The sequence below is a fragment of the Chiloscyllium plagiosum genome, unplaced genomic scaffold, assembly GCF_037043375.1.
Source record: "Chiloscyllium plagiosum isolate Xiang-an unplaced genomic scaffold, Cpla_swu_hap1 HiC_scaffold_2, whole genome shotgun sequence".
NCBI classification, from domain to species: domain Eukaryota; kingdom Metazoa; phylum Chordata; class Chondrichthyes; order Orectolobiformes; family Hemiscylliidae; genus Chiloscyllium; species Chiloscyllium plagiosum.
In genome coordinates this window covers 86,346,020-86,365,143 of record NW_028270140.1, presented here as the reverse complement: position 1 = coordinate 86,365,143, position 19,124 = coordinate 86,346,020, and the positions used below count along the sequence as shown (strand labels likewise).

At 39.4% G+C, this 19,124-nt stretch overlaps 1 protein-coding gene across 3 annotated transcripts in view; it reads left to right on the top strand.

The window, feature by feature from the left end:
- The window catches only part of dmxl1 (Dmx like 1), a 233,485-nt gene that overhangs the window by 100,201 nt on the left and 114,160 nt on the right, over positions 1-19,124 (top strand). For all 3 annotated transcript variants that reach the window (XM_043711450.2, XM_043711440.2, XM_043711459.2), the window contains exons 16-18: positions 2,382-2,501; positions 4,807-5,016; positions 9,869-11,587. In XM_043711450.2, the coding sequence (XP_043567385.2) occupies positions 2,382-2,501; positions 4,807-5,016; positions 9,869-11,587 (2,049 nt within the window). The remainder of the gene's footprint in view (positions 1-2,381; positions 2,502-4,806; positions 5,017-9,868; positions 11,588-19,124) is intronic.

Below are 19,124 nucleotides of genomic sequence, written 5' to 3'. Positions count from 1 at the left end.
CTAATTTTACAATAAATATAACTGGAAATCTCTGAGAAAAGGTAGTGATTCAAACAATAGTCACTTATCAACATAGTCCCATTTTAAAATTCAATTTGGCATTTCAAGCACTCTAAGCAGCTCAGTGGATTGGCATTGCGTCCACACCTTCAACATTTGTTCCATCCATTAGTGACGTAGCGTTTCATGTAAATTACTTATTGCAATAACTCATTAATGATGCTTCAACAGCACCTTTCAAAATTGTAGCCTCCACCAACTAGGTGAACAAGGGCAACAGATAAATGAACATATCAAACCTTGCAAGTTCTCCTCCAAGTCACATAGCATCCTAACTTGAAACCATATTCCAATTTCTTCACTGTTACTGGATTAAAATTTGGGAGCACACTTAGTTAGTGCAGTGCGTGTACCTACACTGCATGCACTGAATCAGTTCAAGGATGCTGCTCGCTACTGCCGTCTTGAGGGCAATTAAGAATAAGCAATAAATGTTGGCCTACCTATTAATTCCCACATGTTAATGAATACAACTACAATACTAAATATAAATACAAACAAAAACACATTGCTGGAAAATCTCAGCGGGTCTGACAGCATCTGTGGAGAGAAATCAGAGTTAAAGTTTGGGGTCAAGTGACCCTTCAGAACTAATGGTAGCTGGGAAAAGGATGGTAATTATAGGTTTCTATACAGAAGGTGGGAAGGAGGAACAGTAAACAACAGGAAAGAGAAATTGAGGAAAAGATTAGAGGCTGAGGGAGTTTAGAGATTAAAGGTGTCAAGAACAAGAGGCAAATGGAGTGGTAATAGTTCTGGAGAAGGATATTGGTCCAACGTATGTGTTAAATGGTGGAATACAGATCATCTTTGACTGAAAGCAAGAGTATGAAACAATATGGCACGGGTGGAGGGGAGAAGGACAAATATCAAAACGGCATATAGAGTTCATTCTGTGAAGCTGTTGAATGCCGTGTTGTGTCGGGAAGGCAGTAAAATGCCAAATCAGAAAATGAGACATCGAGCTTGCATGGACTTTGAATGCAAACCTGCAGCAGGCTGAGGATAGAACCATGAGAGTATAACAATGGCAAGCAGTGGGAAGATCGAGGTTATGCTTGTAAACTGAACAAAGGTATTGAACCCAGTCTAATTTGGGAGACCAAGGCAGAAAACTACAATGTGAGCAGCAGGTAGAGTTGATTGGATTGAAGGTAATACAAATAGTTCACTGCTTCAACTGGCAGGACTGTTTGGAGCCTTAACCAGTGAGGGGGAAGACAATTTAAAAAAAAAAATCAAGTGTTACACCACTGGATACACCACTTGACAGTTGGGGGTGATGAAGAAGCAGACCAGAGGTGTCATGAAATAAATGGTCCCTTTGGAATGCTAAAAGAGGAAGGAAATATGTGTTTGGTGATGCATCATGCTAGAAGTAGCGGGAAGAATGTATATTGGCAAAAATGGGTCTTTCATGGATGTGGTTCCTTTCGACCATAACAGTAGGAGTGGAGATCTTTGCTTAATAAAAGAGGAAGACCTTGCAAAAGGTGGTATCAGAAGAAACTTGGAGAGTGAGAATCTGGGAAAATAGAATTGAGTCTTTTATAGGAGGAATGTGTGAGGAACTGTCATCAAGGTAACAGATTTGATGGCTTGTGATGAGTATTAGTAGGTAGTCTGCCCCAGAAAATGAGGACCAAGAAGTCTCTCAGAAGGAAAATGTCAGTTGCACTGGGAAGTTGAAAGTAAAATTGTTCAACCTATCCATTTCTGAATGAACAGGATGTGGTGCACATTTAATCATGAGTACACTGGAGGATGAGTTCTGGGAGGGGACTTGCGAACAGCTGAAACAAGGAAATTCCACATATCCCAAAGAGGTGTAACTAAGCCCCATGCAGGTACCCAAAGACACAGAGGTGCTAAGCTGACTGACAGTCCTGGAAACACTGGTGTGATGGTTCATGTCCAGGTGGGAAAAGAAGTGGTGTTTAAAAATTGATGCTCTTCCTCTGCAAAGTAGAGATCAGAATGCCATGGCATGTGGTTTGACGACAAAATCTCGTTCGATCTGAATGAATAAAGTGCACCGAGTTTGAAAGGAGGTAAGTTAGAATGATTGAGAGGAACAGAAAGTATTAAGGTGGTTGATGTCATGCAAACAGTGCTTCTTGAAAAGATTGAGAATGAGTAAGAGTTTAGAAACAAAGGTCCAGGTGGAGAGAGGGTGTTGGAGATGGATGAAAAGATCTGCTAAACAATGAATGGGAGTGGACTCCTGTCCAAAGATAATTCGTGTTTCTTTAACATTTGCTGACGAACTGTTCTCGAGGTAATGATCCAAATTATTTGAACCACTGTTTATTAATTTACAGAAGAACCACATGATGGCTTTTCAGAAAAATTCTTTTTGGTGGTCATTGAACATAAGGAGAACAACCGCTCAGTATTGCATATGTGGCACTTGCACCTGAAATCCGATTCAATATCTGTTGGTAAGTTCAATAATAAGTTAAATTGCCATTAATCTAGGCACTGAATGGAATTAACAAGTGTGGTTCAACGAACCAAAGCGGAACTGAATTTCCATAGGAAGGTATTAGAATCATGTAACCTCTCAAAACAGCAATTTTTGTGAGAGTGATAAAGTTTAGGTCATTCTCGATTGATTGAAGGATTTGTTCACTACTTCAAAAATTATGAATTTAGCAGCTTCTGTGAAACTTCAAAGGAAACCTCACCAACCTAAAGATATAATTTACCAATGTTGCAGTACCGAAGTGCTAATTTTGTATCCATTTAACTTTTAATAGCACTACTGTAATCTCTTTGTTTTCCGACTATTTCAAATTACTTATCCACGGACCTTTCATGGGAGATTTAGCAAGATTAGGTTATTTTCAAAACAAAAATGTAAAATTTAATTCCGTTAACCTGCAGGAATTGTCTGTTGATGAAGCAGTTACAAGTAATCAAACTTGCATTTTGAATTTGTGTTTTGTGGGTCACTTAGAAAGGAAAATTTGTCATCTGATATTCACTAGTGAATTTGTTTTTCTGGATGAATACCATTACTATTATGTTGACAGTGTCTTTTGTCTGTAATCACATTCTTTAAACAACAAACTCAGAACAGTCAAACCTAATAAATCCTTCTAGACTTTTGTTTCTTTAATGGTTCAGAATATATTATTTTCCAGAATATGATTTAATTACTGAGCACATGAAGCAGAAGAGACAGGTAGTTGGACATTTCAGGTGAATGAACCTTTGATCACACTACCCTATGTTAGTAAAGAGTCCTCTTTCTTATTTAAAAAAAACTCAGGTGAAAATAGGGTTCACCCCCAATAATGTGCACTTGGAGACCAATAAATGCCAAGACACACACTTTGAATGATTCAAGAAGCTGATTGACCACTTCTCTAGAGCAGTTGGCGGATAGGAGCAGGAAAATAGGAACACAAGTATGTCGTTGAGCCTTGCCTGTTCTCCATTAAGTATGATCATCCAATCCATTACCCGGTTTTTTCTCACTCTCTCACTCTTTCTCTCACTCTTTCTCTCACTCTTTCTCTCACTCTCTCTCTCACTCTCTCTCTCACTCTCTCTCTCACTCTCTCTCTCTCACTCTCTCTCTCTCACTCTCTCTCTCACTCTCTCTCTCACACTCTCTCTCTCACTCTCACTCTCTCACTCTCACTCTCTCACTCTCACTCTCACTCTCTCACTCTCACTCTCTCTCTCTCACTCTCACTCTCTCTCTCTCACTCTCTCTCTCTCACTCTCTCTCTCTCACTCTCTCTCTCTCACTCTCTCTCTCTCACTCTCTCTCTCTCACTCTCTCTCTCTCACTCTCTCTCTCTCACTCTCTCTCTCTCACTCTCTCTCACTCTCTCTCTCTCACTCTCTCTCTCTCACTCTCTCTCTCTCACTCTCACTCTCTCACTCTCACTCCCCCCCTCCCCCCATACCCTTTGATTTGCTTAGCCCTGAGAATGATATGTAACTGCTACTTGAAACCTTTCTTTGTCCTCAACTGCTTTCTCTGGTAAATATCTCTACAGGCTCAACGCTCTGAAGAAATATCTCCTCATCTCAGTCCTAATGGCCTATTCTATATCCTTCGACTGTGACCCCTGATTCTAGGCTTCTCTGTCATCAGGGACATTGTTCTTAGGCTTACCCTATCTAGTCCTGTTTGAATTCTGTAAGCTTCTGAGATCCACCTGTGACCTCATTCTTCGAAATTTGTGTGAATATGGTTCTGATCCATTCTCTCTCTTCTTGTGTTGGTCCTGCCATCCCAGAAATCAGTCTGATGAGAAATAAATGTTCACATCCCTTGAAAGAACTTTTAAAAATACTTAAAACTGGTAATTGGAGCAAGCACCAGTACTCTGGTCAAAGAAAAAGATGATTGGTACTAAGGGGAGAGATCCACTTGCATCCTCATCACCACTTTGCTTTTTAAGCTGGTGCAAATAAATGTGCAACTATTATGTAATTCGAAAATGCATTATTGGAATTCCCAATGTTTACTAGTTGATGCTGGGCCAGAATGTTTTGAATGTTGAGGTGCTGTGGCAAAAACATAAACAGTAGATTGACACAAATCTTGCTTGACAATTTTCACTTCTTCCTTGACCTTTGATCTGTTATGTACTGTATCCCATTTATCATATCCACTTATGTTACATGGTATTTCATGTTATGGTAGCAGATACAGTATAACTAGCACTTCGATAATACTGTAAACTGCCAGCTGCCTAACTAATAGATAAAAATACTTTCTTTTAGATCATGCTACTGAAACTCCGTTGTTATCTCCAGAGGATCAGAATGGTTTTGCCTCTGAGAAGTTACATTCTCCTTTCTTCAAAAAATACCAAGCTTGTAAAGCAAATTTGCAAAGCGCCAGTCGATTGGCATTGAGCTCAAAAAGAGTTTATAGCCAAGAATTAGCTCTTCCAGAAGGAGTGGAAATCACTAGAGTTACTCCCTCTGCAGGTTAGTCTTTCATGATTAAAATGCAGTCACTGTGAATTAGTTTAAATTTACTGTTTGAACTATTACTGCCAGAATTTGTACAGCTATATGCAAACAGTTCTATGCTTCAGTTGTGTCAATTTGCAAAGTTATTGCAACCAGAAATATATGTTGTATTATGCTTAATTGATTTGTTTGAGTTCAAGGTAAATTTGTATATCTTCATTTTACATGAAAGAAAAACAAACATTGATGTTAAACCTGAACCAACAAGATAAAAGGCTGAAGATTTATAGCAGTACTATTAATGTCTGAAATGCCTTTTGTTGTCATGTGTGTAAAAGATTCCTTGACAGCATTTCAAAGAGGAGGAGAGTTCTCATGCATGTGAATGCAAATATTTATCAAATACATTAAAAAAACAGATGATCTGGACAGTACTGCATTCCTGTTTCTGGTCCGTTATGTGTGCAAATTGGATTCCATATCTCCTAACTTGTACTGTGATTACACTTGTAAAACGTGCCTTGTTGACTGTAAAGCACTTAAATTGTTTCAAAAATTATAATAGCCACAATAAGGTTGGATTTATGGCCTGTACTTGTTAAAAATCTCCAGAAAACTGAGAGCTTACCTGTGAAAAGAAGAACATTTGTAGCAGAACCTCTGAATAATGTTTTTTTCAAGCTTTGTTGCATTTTATTTCAGTTAAGATGTAGTTTGCATTTTGGTATTAGCTTCTGTCTAGCTACAATGTAGACAGGAACTCAAGATGTTAATCAAAATAAACTTGTTCACTGCACAAACTGTGCAAGACACGAGTATTATTCTCCCCAATATACATAAGCTGGAAGTGGCAGAGGAGAGATGTAATAGAATTTTTAAATCTGTTTTCTTTTGGTTTCCACCTACATAGTTTAAAAATCAAGGGCACTCTTTTGCCAGTCTAATAAGTCAGGAGTGCAACTTCTGTATGTGTGCAGATGGATCTCTGTAATACAATTACATATGCATGGTTGGATCACGGTAGCTATTTTTAAGTGGTGCATTTCATCTGTATTTGGAGCGCAACTCCTCTAGAAAACCTCAAGACTGACTTCCATTTCTGAGAATACTTTGTGCAATTCCCAGGAACTAGCAAAGGAGTTGAAGAAAGAATAAAATTAAATTTCAATGGAACAGATCAACTTAAATGTTTGCAATGCCCCAAAATTATCAGATAATTAAGTGTATATTCACTGGTGTAATTGAAATGTTTAGGTTATATAAATTGATGTCATGAAATTTAATACAGATGTAAAAACACTAAGTAGCTATTAGACTAGTAGGTAAAGGAGCAGAGGTGGGCCATTCAGCCAATCAAGTCAGCTCTGCTATTTGGTGAGATCATGGCTGTTCTGATAATCCTAAACTCCACTTTGCTGCCTTTCCCTGTAACCCTTTATTCCCTTACTGATAAAAAAAATCTGTCTGTCTCAGCCTTGGATATACTTAACGATCCAGTTATGAATAACCCAGCTTCAATTGCCCTCTGCAGTAAATAGGGCAGATCCATTATCCTCGGAAGAAATTACTCATCACCTCAGTCTTAAATGGGCAACACCAGATTATGGCTCTGCAGAAACAACCTCAGTGCATCTGTCTCGTCAGGTCTCTGAAGAATCTTGTATGTTCTAATAAATCTGCCTTTCATTCTTCTCAGCTCCAATGAGTATAGACGCAACCATCTCAACCTCTCCTCATAAGACAGTCCCTGCATTCTGGAGACTTAGTTGTCAGCCAATCTGTCTACCCATGTGAATATACTAATTCCAACATCATGGGCTCCTATCGCCTGAAGTAGCTGGACAGCTGATACCTTTTAAAACGCTACGTGGAAATCCAAATATGTTGTAATCCTTATCACCTCAAAACAGTGTAATAAATTTGTCAGATATGATTTCCCCTCCAGGAAGCCATGCTGACTCTCATATTGGGACATATTTGTAAATGCTCTGCGCTAACAATCTTTTATAATAGACTGTAATATTTTCCAACTAATAGATATTGACCGAATCAACTTAGGTTACCTGTTTTTGCACTGACAGCACAAATGCAGGTGCACAAGTTGCTGAGTGCATTTCAAAAGATTGAGGTATTAATAGACCGCAAGCAAAAAGCATGTCGAAATGTATTTCCCAAGCAGTGGGCACTTCCCTAAAATTGCAACCTTCTAACGTTGGTGTAAACGTGTTTTCCAGGCATAGAGATAACACTTGCTCTAATCTGGCATCTGAACCAGCATGGTGGCCTCTCTTGAAGGGGTTTCCCAACATGCCAGAAATCCCAAGGAACTAATACTGAATAAAATTCTTAGAAATAAATCCCCGAAGTCTGATGATTTGAGCCAAATGATTTTCAAAGAAATGTGTGGAGATTCTAACTGAAATGTTTTGACGTTCTCATTTAGGAATCATTCTTTCATTTTGAAAAATTGTGCATACCACCTTACTGTTTAAGAAAGGTGACAGAAAGAAACAAAGAGCCACAGATGAGTTAGCCTAGCTTTGAGCAGTTGCAAGAGTCTGTAATTTAAGCAGAGGGTGACGAAGCACGTTGAAAATTTCCACTTTAACAGAGGACCAGTGTGGATTTGCCCAAGTAGGTTATGTCTGACAAGCCTGTTAGGCGTCTTGAAAGAGTTATCAAAAGACAGGGAGTGTTTATAGAACTTAGTGTTATGGATTTACAGAAGGCATTTGAAGAACTCTATTATAAGAATCTGATGATGAAATTTGAAAGTGGATGATTGACTCAGTTAGAAAATTGATGGTGTGGCAGGGACCATAGAAGGGATAATGAGCAGGTACTCTCAATGCCATGATATGACTAATGGTGTCCCACGAGAAACTCTGGTGAGGCCTTGGTTACTCGCCATAGCTATTTAAAGACTTTCTGATGGGATAGAATAGGGAGGAAGAAACTTTGACAACTTCAAATGACTAACCAAGGAAGTGATGATAACATTTTTTAACATGGAGCATGATTAGGGTTTGGAATTTTCTCCCCTGAGAACGTTCAAGCAAAATCTTTGAAAGACATTTGGATTATTATCTAAAGAGAGAAGATTTGTAGGACTGAATGAGAATGGCAAGAAGGTTTGAGGTTTATCCATATTGTTATGACATGACAGTAACTCCCTCTGTTAATTAAACTAAACACCCAGAAAACCTCACCTCGTAATCTGTTAAAATATGAGAGAGAACTTCCAAATTCCACTATTTAAAGAATATTAAAATCAATTTAATATGAAACAGCAACTATTCACAACTCTGAGCCCCCCTTTCTCTTAACTGCTTATTATCTGCCTCCAACTCTATAACAATATACTATTCCAATAAAACATTTACTAAAATTACATCAACTTAATTTAAAAATCATACAGCAGCTGTTGTCTTCGGTGTCTGTCGTCTTCCGGCTGAAGATCTCCCTGGGTTGTTGTCTTTCTTTTTACTGTGAAGATGTTTCATATGAAAAGATACCTTTGATAGAGAGTGTTTCTAATTTCTTTGTTCTCGATGGCGGTTGCTCTGTCTGATTTTTTAAAAATGCCTCCCTTTTTTATATCCAACATCGGGTCATCTCATTGGTTCACTGTTGGCAAAAAATAACTCAAACTCAATTGGGTTTAAGTATCCTGAGGCATAATTTAAACTGGTTAAATTAGAATTGTTTTCAAAACAGCAACCAACTTGGATATCTATTTCACAGCCAAATGTTACATATTTTCAATTTTCCAGTATCCTCTGAGACTATTTTTGTAAGCTCTGCAGAACAGCATTCACTCTCTCTTAAAGGTACAGTACACACCTTCAACTTCATAACAATATCAAAATGCTAGAAGCTGGTGCACAAAGTATTAGTGGCTTATGGAATGTTGGCCTTTATATCCAGAAGTCTGGAATGCAAGGGAGGTGGAAATCATGCCTTGTTTAGATTGCATGTGATGTATTTCAGGCAGATTTCTGAACATAAATTAAGTAGGATGCATTAAACTTTGGTGGGAGTGCAATGACGTTTACCAGAATGAAACCTGAAATCCAAGGATTAAATTGTGGGGAAAATCATGTAATTCCAGGATTTAGAACCCTAATTTTTGAGTTGTTAACATATTTGGAGACTAGATACGGTTCATTCAGAGAAGTTGTTATGCTGCCTAAGGAATTCAGGCCTAGTTAATAAGTATAAAAATTAGAGCCATGTAAGTGAAGTTCGGAAGTACTTGCATACTTGTTAGAAGTTTGGTACTCTTGTAAAAATGGTAATTGATGCTAGCTAAGTCAATAATTTTAAACCTGAAACTTTTTTTAATATCCGGAGATATAAATGGGTATTGAGGATTCTGGGTATGTTGAGTGAAGTTGAAGATCAGCCATAATCTCGTTGAATGATGAAAGCGACTGGCGTTGCAAAGTGGTGAAATACTGCTGCTGGCTGTGCTCATTCCGCAATGCATGCCAATCTTTATCAGCTACGTTTAAAATCGGTTAAACAGATATTTGAGAGAAACTATTTCGTCGCAGACTTAGCATTATATTTGAGGTTTGGCTGTCCAGTGTTCTCAACATTGCACCCATGGTGCATTAAGTGTAGTGTTACTAAAGGTCTTCAGCATCCCTGCTCGCTTTTAACTTAGCTGATTGCCTTAAGGTGAAAACATTTGACTTGCAGTTGTAAAAATTTTCATCGTGAAAGTAATTTTAACTGAAATATAAACATCTCACTCTATGGTAAAGTGGAGTTCTGATATGATTTTGAATATGGGAAGTTATTCACTTTTTTTCTCATTATCTTTATCTTTATTATTTCCATGAGCCTTTCTTTTTTATTGCAGGGCATCTGAGTTCTTCTTCAGTACATCCAGCTTGCCTTGCACCATATCTTCTGGCAACGTCTTGCTCAGATGGAAAAGTCCGATTCTGGCGATGTCAAGTGTCAGCTCATTCAGCATCTTCTGCAGCTGGGGATAGTTTGGAGAGTAAATTTTCCTATTGTTGGGAAGAATGGCCTTTACTGATTGAAGGAGGACTTGTGAACAGCAGCGCTGTTAGTGTACCAGGAAGACCAGTGGATGTAAGCTGTTCTTATACAAGCCGGCTTGCTGTGGCTTACAAACAGTCAAAACAAATTAATGAACATTCCAGTAAACACTTCACCATGCATGTGTGTATATTTGAATGTGAATCAACAGGAGGCTCGCAATGGATTCTTGAACAGACAATCCATCTGGATGACTTGAGTCTGTCAGGTGCCATTTTGGATCCAAGAATCAGCATTGATAGTAACTTAGTGGTTTACAATAAGCAGGAATCTCATCTGACTGATCATCAAATGACTTTTGAAGCAAAACCTTTGGTTCACTTAGATTGGGTTTCAAAGGAAGATGGATCTCATATCTTAACGATAGGAATTGGATCTAAACTTCTAATGTATGGACAGGTTTCTGGAATGATACAAAATCAAGCCAAGAAAGAAGCACCAGCAGTTTTCTCTTTGTCTTTGTGGGATAATGCCAAAGAAGTGTCTCAGTCGAGGTGGGTGCTTCTAAGAAGTGTGGATTTGGTTTCCTCAGTGGATGGATCATTGTCATTGCCAGTTTCACTTTCTTGGGTGCGTGATGGTATCCTCGTGGTGGGAATGGATTGTGAAATGCATGTTTATTCACAGTGGCAACCACATGATAAATTAGATCCAGTGATAACTGAAGTTGAAAATGGTAGTACTCCTTCAGTAGTTAGTCTGGCAAAATATGGCAATGTGAATGGTTCCAATCCTTACCTATTCAAAAAAAACCTGACGAGATCAATGACTGGGCTTGCTCAGAAATTTGGTGGTAAAAAAATTCCATTTCAGTGGAATGTTGAAATGGAGGACTCTGGCCTTTTTGAAGCATCTCATGATTTGTCTCCCACTCTGCCTCAGTACCATCCTTTACAGCTCTTGGAGTTAATGGACTTGGGTAAAATCAGACGGTCCAAAGCTATCCTATCTCATTTAGTCAAATGTATAGCAGGAGAAGTAATCACTGTAAACGATGCTGAAACTAGCCATGAACGACGACTCAGATCTCTGACAATTAGTGCAAGTGGCAGCACGGCAAGAGATCCCTTAATGACAAATAAAAGTGAAAATCCCGACTATACAGAAATAGACTCAATCCCCCCTCTTCCTCTGTGTGCACTTTTAGCTGCTGATGAAGATATTTCTCATACCACTTTTGAAAAACCAAGCAAACGACCTAATATCAACAAGAAAAATTGCAGACAACAATCAACAGTAAACAATTATGATGAATTATTTGCAATGTCCAACCTTGGTACAGATTTACCTGATGGCTTCAGTGTTGAAGATGACATTGAGCAGAAGGTTATTGACCTTTCCCAGTACAGTCTTACCTACTTTGGCCCTGAGCATGCTCGGGTACTTTCTAGTCATTTGCTGCATTCCAGTCTGCCTGGTCTTACCAGTATGGAGCAAATGTTTTTAATGGCATTGGCAGATACAGTGGCAACTATCAGCACTGACATAGGAGAGAGCAGAGAGAGAACCCAAGGTAAATTGCACTTTATTGAGAGTCTTAAATTTAATTTGAACGTTTTTATGAACAACTGTACCAATAATATGTAAATGTCAGTGTAAATTATTTCGATACATTATTTTTGACACATTGGAAATGTGCATGTACAAGTAGACAATCCTTTATCTGAAATCTGAAAAGCTCCAAAGTCTAAGGTTGTTTTGTGAAGTTTTTTTCTCATTAACAAGGTTGTTTGGCGTGCAGTTAACCCAAGGTGACACCCATTCGAAGCGTGTCATTCTGATGTGACGTTGGGGGGGCGTGGCCCAGCACCGGCAGGCCTTGATTCTCTCTCAAGGCCTGTTTTACTTAGTAAGTCTGCTCCTCCAGTAAGATTTTTAAAAACTTCACCATCAAACTGCCACTTATTCTGAAATTCAAACAATTCTGAAAAATAGCTTGTCCTGATGATTTTGGATTAAGGATCATCTACCTGTACTTTCTCCTATTGTGATGTGTGCTTGAGGCAAGCAGATAGGTGAATATGCTATGTTTTTGTGATATATTAGCATTTGTAGTGCAGACTGAGCCACATTTTTCCTGTTGTCATGCGAAAAATTTTGAGCATCTATCTATTAGTCATATAGATGTACAGCATGGAAACAGACCCTTCAGTCCAACTCGTTCATGATGACCCGATATCCTAAATTAATCCAGTCCCATTTGCCAGCACTTGGCCCATATCCCTCTAAACCCTTCCTATTCATATATCCATCCAGATGCCTTTTAAATGTTGTAATTGCCCCAGCCTCCTCCACTTCCTCTGGCAGCTCATTCCATACACGCATTACCTTCTGCATGAAAATGTTGCCCCTTAGGTCCCTTTTATATCTTTCCTTTCACCCTAAACCTGTGCTCTCTAGTTCTGGACTCCCACACCCTAGGGAAAAGACCTTGTCTACTTAACCTATCAATGTACCTCATGATTTTATAAACCTCTATAAGGTCACCCCTTAGCCTCTGACATTTCAGGGAAAACAGCTTCAGCCCATTTAGCCTCTTCTATAGCTGAAACCTGGCAACATCCTTGTAAAATCTTTTCTGAACCTTTTCAAGTTTCACAGTATCCTTCTAATAGGAAGGAGACCAGATTTGTGTGTAGTATTCCAAAATTCCAAAACCATGTTGCAGCTGTACAGAACATGACTTCCCAACTCCTGTACTCAATGCTCTGATCAAGAAAGAAAAGCATACCCAACACCATCCTATCTACTGCAACTCCACTTTCAAGGAACTACGAACCTGCACTTCAAGGTCTCTTTGTTTAGCAACCCCAGGACCTTGCACCTCACATTTATCTTTTGGCCCATCTAATCAAGATCCCATTGTACTCTCATTGTACCTTCTTCGCTGTCCACTACACCTCCAATTTTGGTGTCATGTGCAAACTTACTAACTATATTTCCTATGCTCACATCGAAATCTTTATATAAATGACAAAAAATAGTGGATCCAGCACCGATCCTTGTGGCACACCACTGGTCACAGGCGTCCAGTCTGAAAAGCAACCCTCCACCACAGCCCTTTGTCTTCTACCTTTTGAGCTAGTTCTGTATCCAAATGGCTAGTTCTCCCTGTATTCCTTAAGATCTAACCTTGCTAACCAGCCTCCCATGAAGAACTTTGTTGAACGCCTTACTGAAGTACATATAGGTGACATCTACCACTCCAACGTACAAACCCCATGCTGACTATCCCGAATCAGACCTTGCCTTTCCAAACACATGTAAATGCCGTCCCTCAAGATTCCCCCCAACAAGTTGCCTACCACCAGTATCAGGCTCACCGGTCTATAGTTCCCTGGCTTTTTGTTACCACCTGTCTTAAATAGTGGCAGCACATTAGCCAATCTCCAATCTTCCGGCACCTCACCTGTGACTATTGATGATCCGCATATTTCAGCAAGGGACCTAGCAATCACTTGCCTCGCTTTCCTCAGAATTAAAGGATACCTCTGATCAGGCCTTGGGGATTTATCCACTTTTAGGTATTTCAAGGCATCCAGCACCACCACTTCTGTAATATGGACATTTTTCAAGATGTCACCATCCATTTCCCCACATTGTGCATCTTCCATGTCCTTCTCCACAGTGAACACTGATGCAAAATACTCGTTTAGTACCTTCCCCATCTCCTGTGGCTCCACACGTTGGCAGCCTTACTGATCTTTGAGGGGCCCTATTCTCTCCCTAGTTAACCTTTTGTCCTTGATGTACTTATAAAATCCCTTTGGATTCTCCTTAACACTATTACCATCAAAACTTGCCTTCCTCCAATTTAGAAATTCAACTTTTAGATCTGGTCTATCCTTTTCCGTCACATTTATAGCTAATAGAATTATGGTCACTAGCCCCAAAGTGCTCCCCCACTGACACCTCCGTCACCTGCCTTGCCTTATTTCCCAAGAGTCGGTCAAGTTTTGCACCTTCTCTAGTAGGTCCATCCACATATTGAATCAAAAAATTTTCTTGTACGCACTTAACAAATTCCTCTCCATCTAAACCTGTAATTAACATGATGGCAGCCCCAGTCGATGTTTGGAAAGTTAAAATCCCCTACTATAACCACCCTATTATTCTTACAGATAACTGAAATCTCCTTACAAATTTATTTCTCAATTTCCCTCTGACTATTAGGGGCTCTATAATACAATCCTAATAAGGTGATCATCCCTTTCTTATTTCTCAGTTCCACCCAAATAACTTCCCTGGATGTGTTTCTGGGAATATCCTCCCTCAATACAGCTGTAATGCTATCCCTTATCAAAAACGCCACTCCCCCTCCTCTCTTGCCCCCCCCATCCCCCTTCTATCCTTCCTCCAGCAGTTGTATCCTGGAATATTAAACTGTCAGTCTTGTTTATCCCTAAGCTATATCTCTGAAATTACTATGATAGCATAGTCCCATATTCCTAACCATGCCTTGAGTTCATCCGCCTTCCCTGTTAGGCTTCTTGCATTGAAGTAAATGCAGTTTACCTTATAACACCTACCTCGTTCTCTGCTTAGTTCCTGCCTGCCCTAACTGTTTGTCTTTCTCCCTTTTTCCAGCTGTACCAGTCACAGACTGATCTTCCTCACTGACTCCCTGGGTCCCAATCCCCCACCTTACTATTTTAAATTCTCCTGAACAGCTCTAGCAAATCTCCTTGCCAGTATATTAGTCCCCTTCCAATTCAGGTGCAATTCGTCCTTCTTGTACAGGTCACTTCTACCCCAGAAGAGAGTCCAATGATCCAAAAAGGTGAACCCTTCTCCCTGTACCAGCTCCTTAATCATGCGTTCATCTTCTCTATCCTCCTATTCCTACCCTCACTAGCTCATAGTGTCATGGAGGAAATGTAGAGAATCACAAGGAGACGCAGAGAGTTCTTCAAGAAGTCTGTCTTTTATTTGCAAACAAAAAACCGTAACACTCAAAAAGCAAATTCCTGACTGTCCCCAAACCTCAGGGTCTGTGGCTCTTTATACCTTTTTTAAATCATGTCTTTGTGAGCTTGCCAGCATGTCCAACTGTGTTAATCAAAATGACCTCACTCCAGCTACACAATAAACCAATGATGTTAGTTCCCATTATCTCTGTAGTTCTGTAACTATGGTCTTTCTTACATCCTACTCAATATTATTCTAATGTCACGATTAGACATTTTACTGTCACTTCTGCAACAATGGTTTTCCATCCCAGACCCTAATTAATATTATTGTAATGTCATGATTAGGTATTTTACTGTCAAGAATCTCAAGCAGGCTGACTCTACTAACTATTAATTTAAATGTTTAATATCATTGTCACAGAAATTTGAGGGTGCATACATGAGGATCAGTAGTCGGCACAACATCATGGGCTGAAGGGCCTGTTCTGTGCTGGTGCTGTACTGTTCTGTGTTCTATATCCGAAATATTTATTGTCACAACTTGTCCCAACCTGCCATGTTGATATTTAACAGGCGAGGCTGACTTTACTAACTGTGTTTTTACCTCATCCTGCCATAGTGACCTTTCAACCCCAACCTTACTCTGCTAATTGGTGTAGGAGCATTCCACTATTCTTCTCCTATCCTGCCACAGTGACCTTTTGACTAGTGTAGCATTCCACAGACCCCTTGCAACAGATCATCAGTGGTCTTCATGCTTTAACCTTCCCATGCTTTCATGTTCTTTATTTTCCATTATAGCACCGGGAGTAATCCAGATATTAATACCCTCGAGGACCTCCTTTTTAAATTCCTGGTTAACTTTCTGTATTCTCCCTTCAGAATCTCATCATTTTCCTTTGCTGTGTCATTAGTTCCATTGTGTACAATGACCTCCTGCTGATCCCTCTCACTTTTGTGAATATTCACAGTCTTCAAGACATTCTTGATCCTATCTGTCTGTGGATCTGACTGGAGGGTTCCCTATTGCAATCACTCGGTTCAAACTTGATGCACCTCTTGTTACATTAGAGCCAGTCTTGGTGCCAAAATCTTGGTTGTTTGTGCTAAACTCCCGAATCCATCACTCCCTACATTTTTTGAAAACAGCATATTTATTTGAGATGGGAATAGCCATAGGAGACTCTTGCACTACCTGCCTCCCTCTCCTACCTTTCCTGGCAGTAACCCATCCATCTGACTGTATCTGCAGTTTTTCTCCCTTCCGATAACTGTCATCCATAACATGCCAGCTCCAGTAAGTGCCTCTCGCAGCTGATCCATGTGATCTATTCAGATTCACAACCAAACACACTGCAGACCTAATCATCAATAACATGGAAACTCTTCCTAATTTCCCACGTCCAACAGGAGGAGCACATACTTCTACTAAAGGCTATCCTTGCACCGTAACAATTTACAGACCCAAAAAAAATCTGTCTAACTGCTCTAAAAAACACTCCTCAAGACTAACTGAGTACCTATGTTTTATCTTTTTAAAATGTATCAAGAGACCAATCTCAATAAATCACATAATCAAAAAAGAACCCACTCTTCACGCTTCTGCTGATGTACAAAAAAAGGTAAAGTTACATTTAAAAACTATGCAATTCACTGTTTCCATGCTATGAGCTCCCCCTCACATGTTCCTCCAAGGTCAGTTGTTAATTTTTCTTGGACTCACCCCCATGTCCAGAGATGCTTGAACTCAAACAGCAAAGGCAGTACCTTTGCAGATTCACTGCTGTGTTAGACAACAGTGTAGGTTTCTTTCTTGTTTGATTCACTGACTAGCCCTTTGCCTCTCTTCCTCCTTTTCAAAGTGCTGTTGTTTTGTTTTTGTTGAAGTTAATTGGAGCAACATGGACCTATTGCGGGAACCACCATTTTTGCTAAGTGGCATTATCATAATTTATCAGTGATTAAATTCATTTATGTCTACACTCTAATCAAGAGAAAAAAGAAATATATGTAGCTTCCATATCTGTATAATAAAAATCTGAATGTGGCCTGCTGTTCTTATCGATAACCTGACTGGATTTTCACATAATTCAGTTGACAATTTTGTTCATGATTTACAATATTTTTACTTGAATTCCTATTCAATTTTAATATGTCAGTTGTCAGAAAAAGCTTATGTTGGCTCTGGTTGTGAAGTGCTGTAATTCTGTTAATTGAGTCTCTTCTATTTCTGTTCCAATTCTGCTGTTACTTTAATTATTTAAAAAGAAAACCTTCCATTCATCAAGTAAACACAGGCAGTCCACTAATTAAAGTTTTTAGCAGTATTTGAACAGTATTTCTTAATTTGCATTTTTAATAGCAGAGCACCATCCTGATAAACAGTCAAAATAGCAAGAGAGAGAACTGAGCAATCAATCCTGCAATCAGTGGATCAGATTGTAGATCTGCTGCCCTAAACTATCCAAGACATTGTTGTACAAGTTGAAGAGGATAGTGCCCTAATGCTTCAGCAATGACCTTGGCTCCTTCATAAGTTCAGAAGTGCAGATGTTGACTGGCACAATGTTGTGTATTCATTGTGATTCGTCAGGTACTGTCTTGGTTTGCTGCAATACCTGGATCACATGTCGGTTTGGACTGATAAATGGAGTGCTAGGCAATGACCATTTCCAATGAGAGAATTTAAATGACACCAATTCCTCAACTAGCAATTTCTTCAGAGTTCATTAACTGGAAACTGGTCCAGGTGTATAAGTTCTGTGACTACACGAATAGATCAGAGACTGAGAATTCTGTAGTGAGTTGTTGACCACTTACTTGCTCCCCGAAACCTATCCATGGTCGACAAGGCACAAGTCAGGAGTGTGATGCAATACACTCAGTATTTGTTTAGATGTGTGGTACCAACAACACTTAAATGGCACGATACGATCATGTATAGAGTAGTATATTTCTGTGGCATTCCATCCACCACTTATAAACATTCACTTCCTATATCACAAATGCACAGTGGCAGCAATGTATCCCATGTTCAAGGTGCATTGAAACAATTCATCAAGGTTTCTTCAATAGCACCTTCTAAACCTGTGACCTTTCCCACATTTTAAACCCATACCCTCTGTCATCTTAAGAGATATCATTGCATTTGAGACAGTTCAGAAATGTTTAACCTGATAGATTCCAGAGAAGAGTGGTTTGTCTTATGAAGAAAGATTAAGTTTCGGCCTGTACTGTCTGGAATTGAGAAGAATAACAGGAGATCTAATTGATGTATATAAGATGCAAAACGGGATTGACAAAGTAGAGATAGAGAGGATGTTTCCTCATCTACAGCAATGTAGAATGCAAAGTCATAGTTTTAAGCTAAGTGGTAGTAAATTTAAAATAGGTGAGAAATCCCTTCTCTCAAAGGTTCCTGAATCTGAGAAATTCACAACCTCTGTGATGACTTTTGTAAATTTGAGGCAATAAACTCATTTTTAATTAGTGGTGGATTGAAGGCTTATGGAGAATTGGCAAGCAAGTGAAGCTGAGGCTGAGATGAGATCAGCCATGATTGTATTAAATGGCAGTTCAGGCTCTGGCTGAATTGCCGTCTCCTAGTTACTCAACAGCAGCACTGTGGCTCAGTGTTTCGCATTGCTGCATCACAGCGTCAGAGATCCAGGTTTAATTCCAACCTTGGGTGACTGTCTGTTTTGAGTTTGCACGTTCTTCCTGTCTCTACGTGGGTTTCTTCCAGGTGTAGCTATTTCCTCCCACAGTCCAAAGATATGTAGGTTAGGTGGATTAGCCATGGGAAATGCAGGGTTACAGTGATAGGATAGAGTAGGAGATGAATCTGGGTGGCATGCTGTTCAGCAGGATGGTGTAACTCAATGGGCAGAATGGCCAGCTTCCACACTCTAGAGATTATATGATACTATGAACACTTACTCAGTACATAGGTACAAGCGTTGAGCCTTTACTCATGGAGGAAGTGCAATCAGTCCTGAATTGAATGTGTACTCCTGTGTCAAGATATTGTGTGCATTCTGGAGTGTAGCAAATAGCTGCAACCCACTCACAGCCTTGCAAACATTGGATAGTTAAACTCAACATATCAGTGCAAAAGACTAGGCTAAAGCATTCACAAGT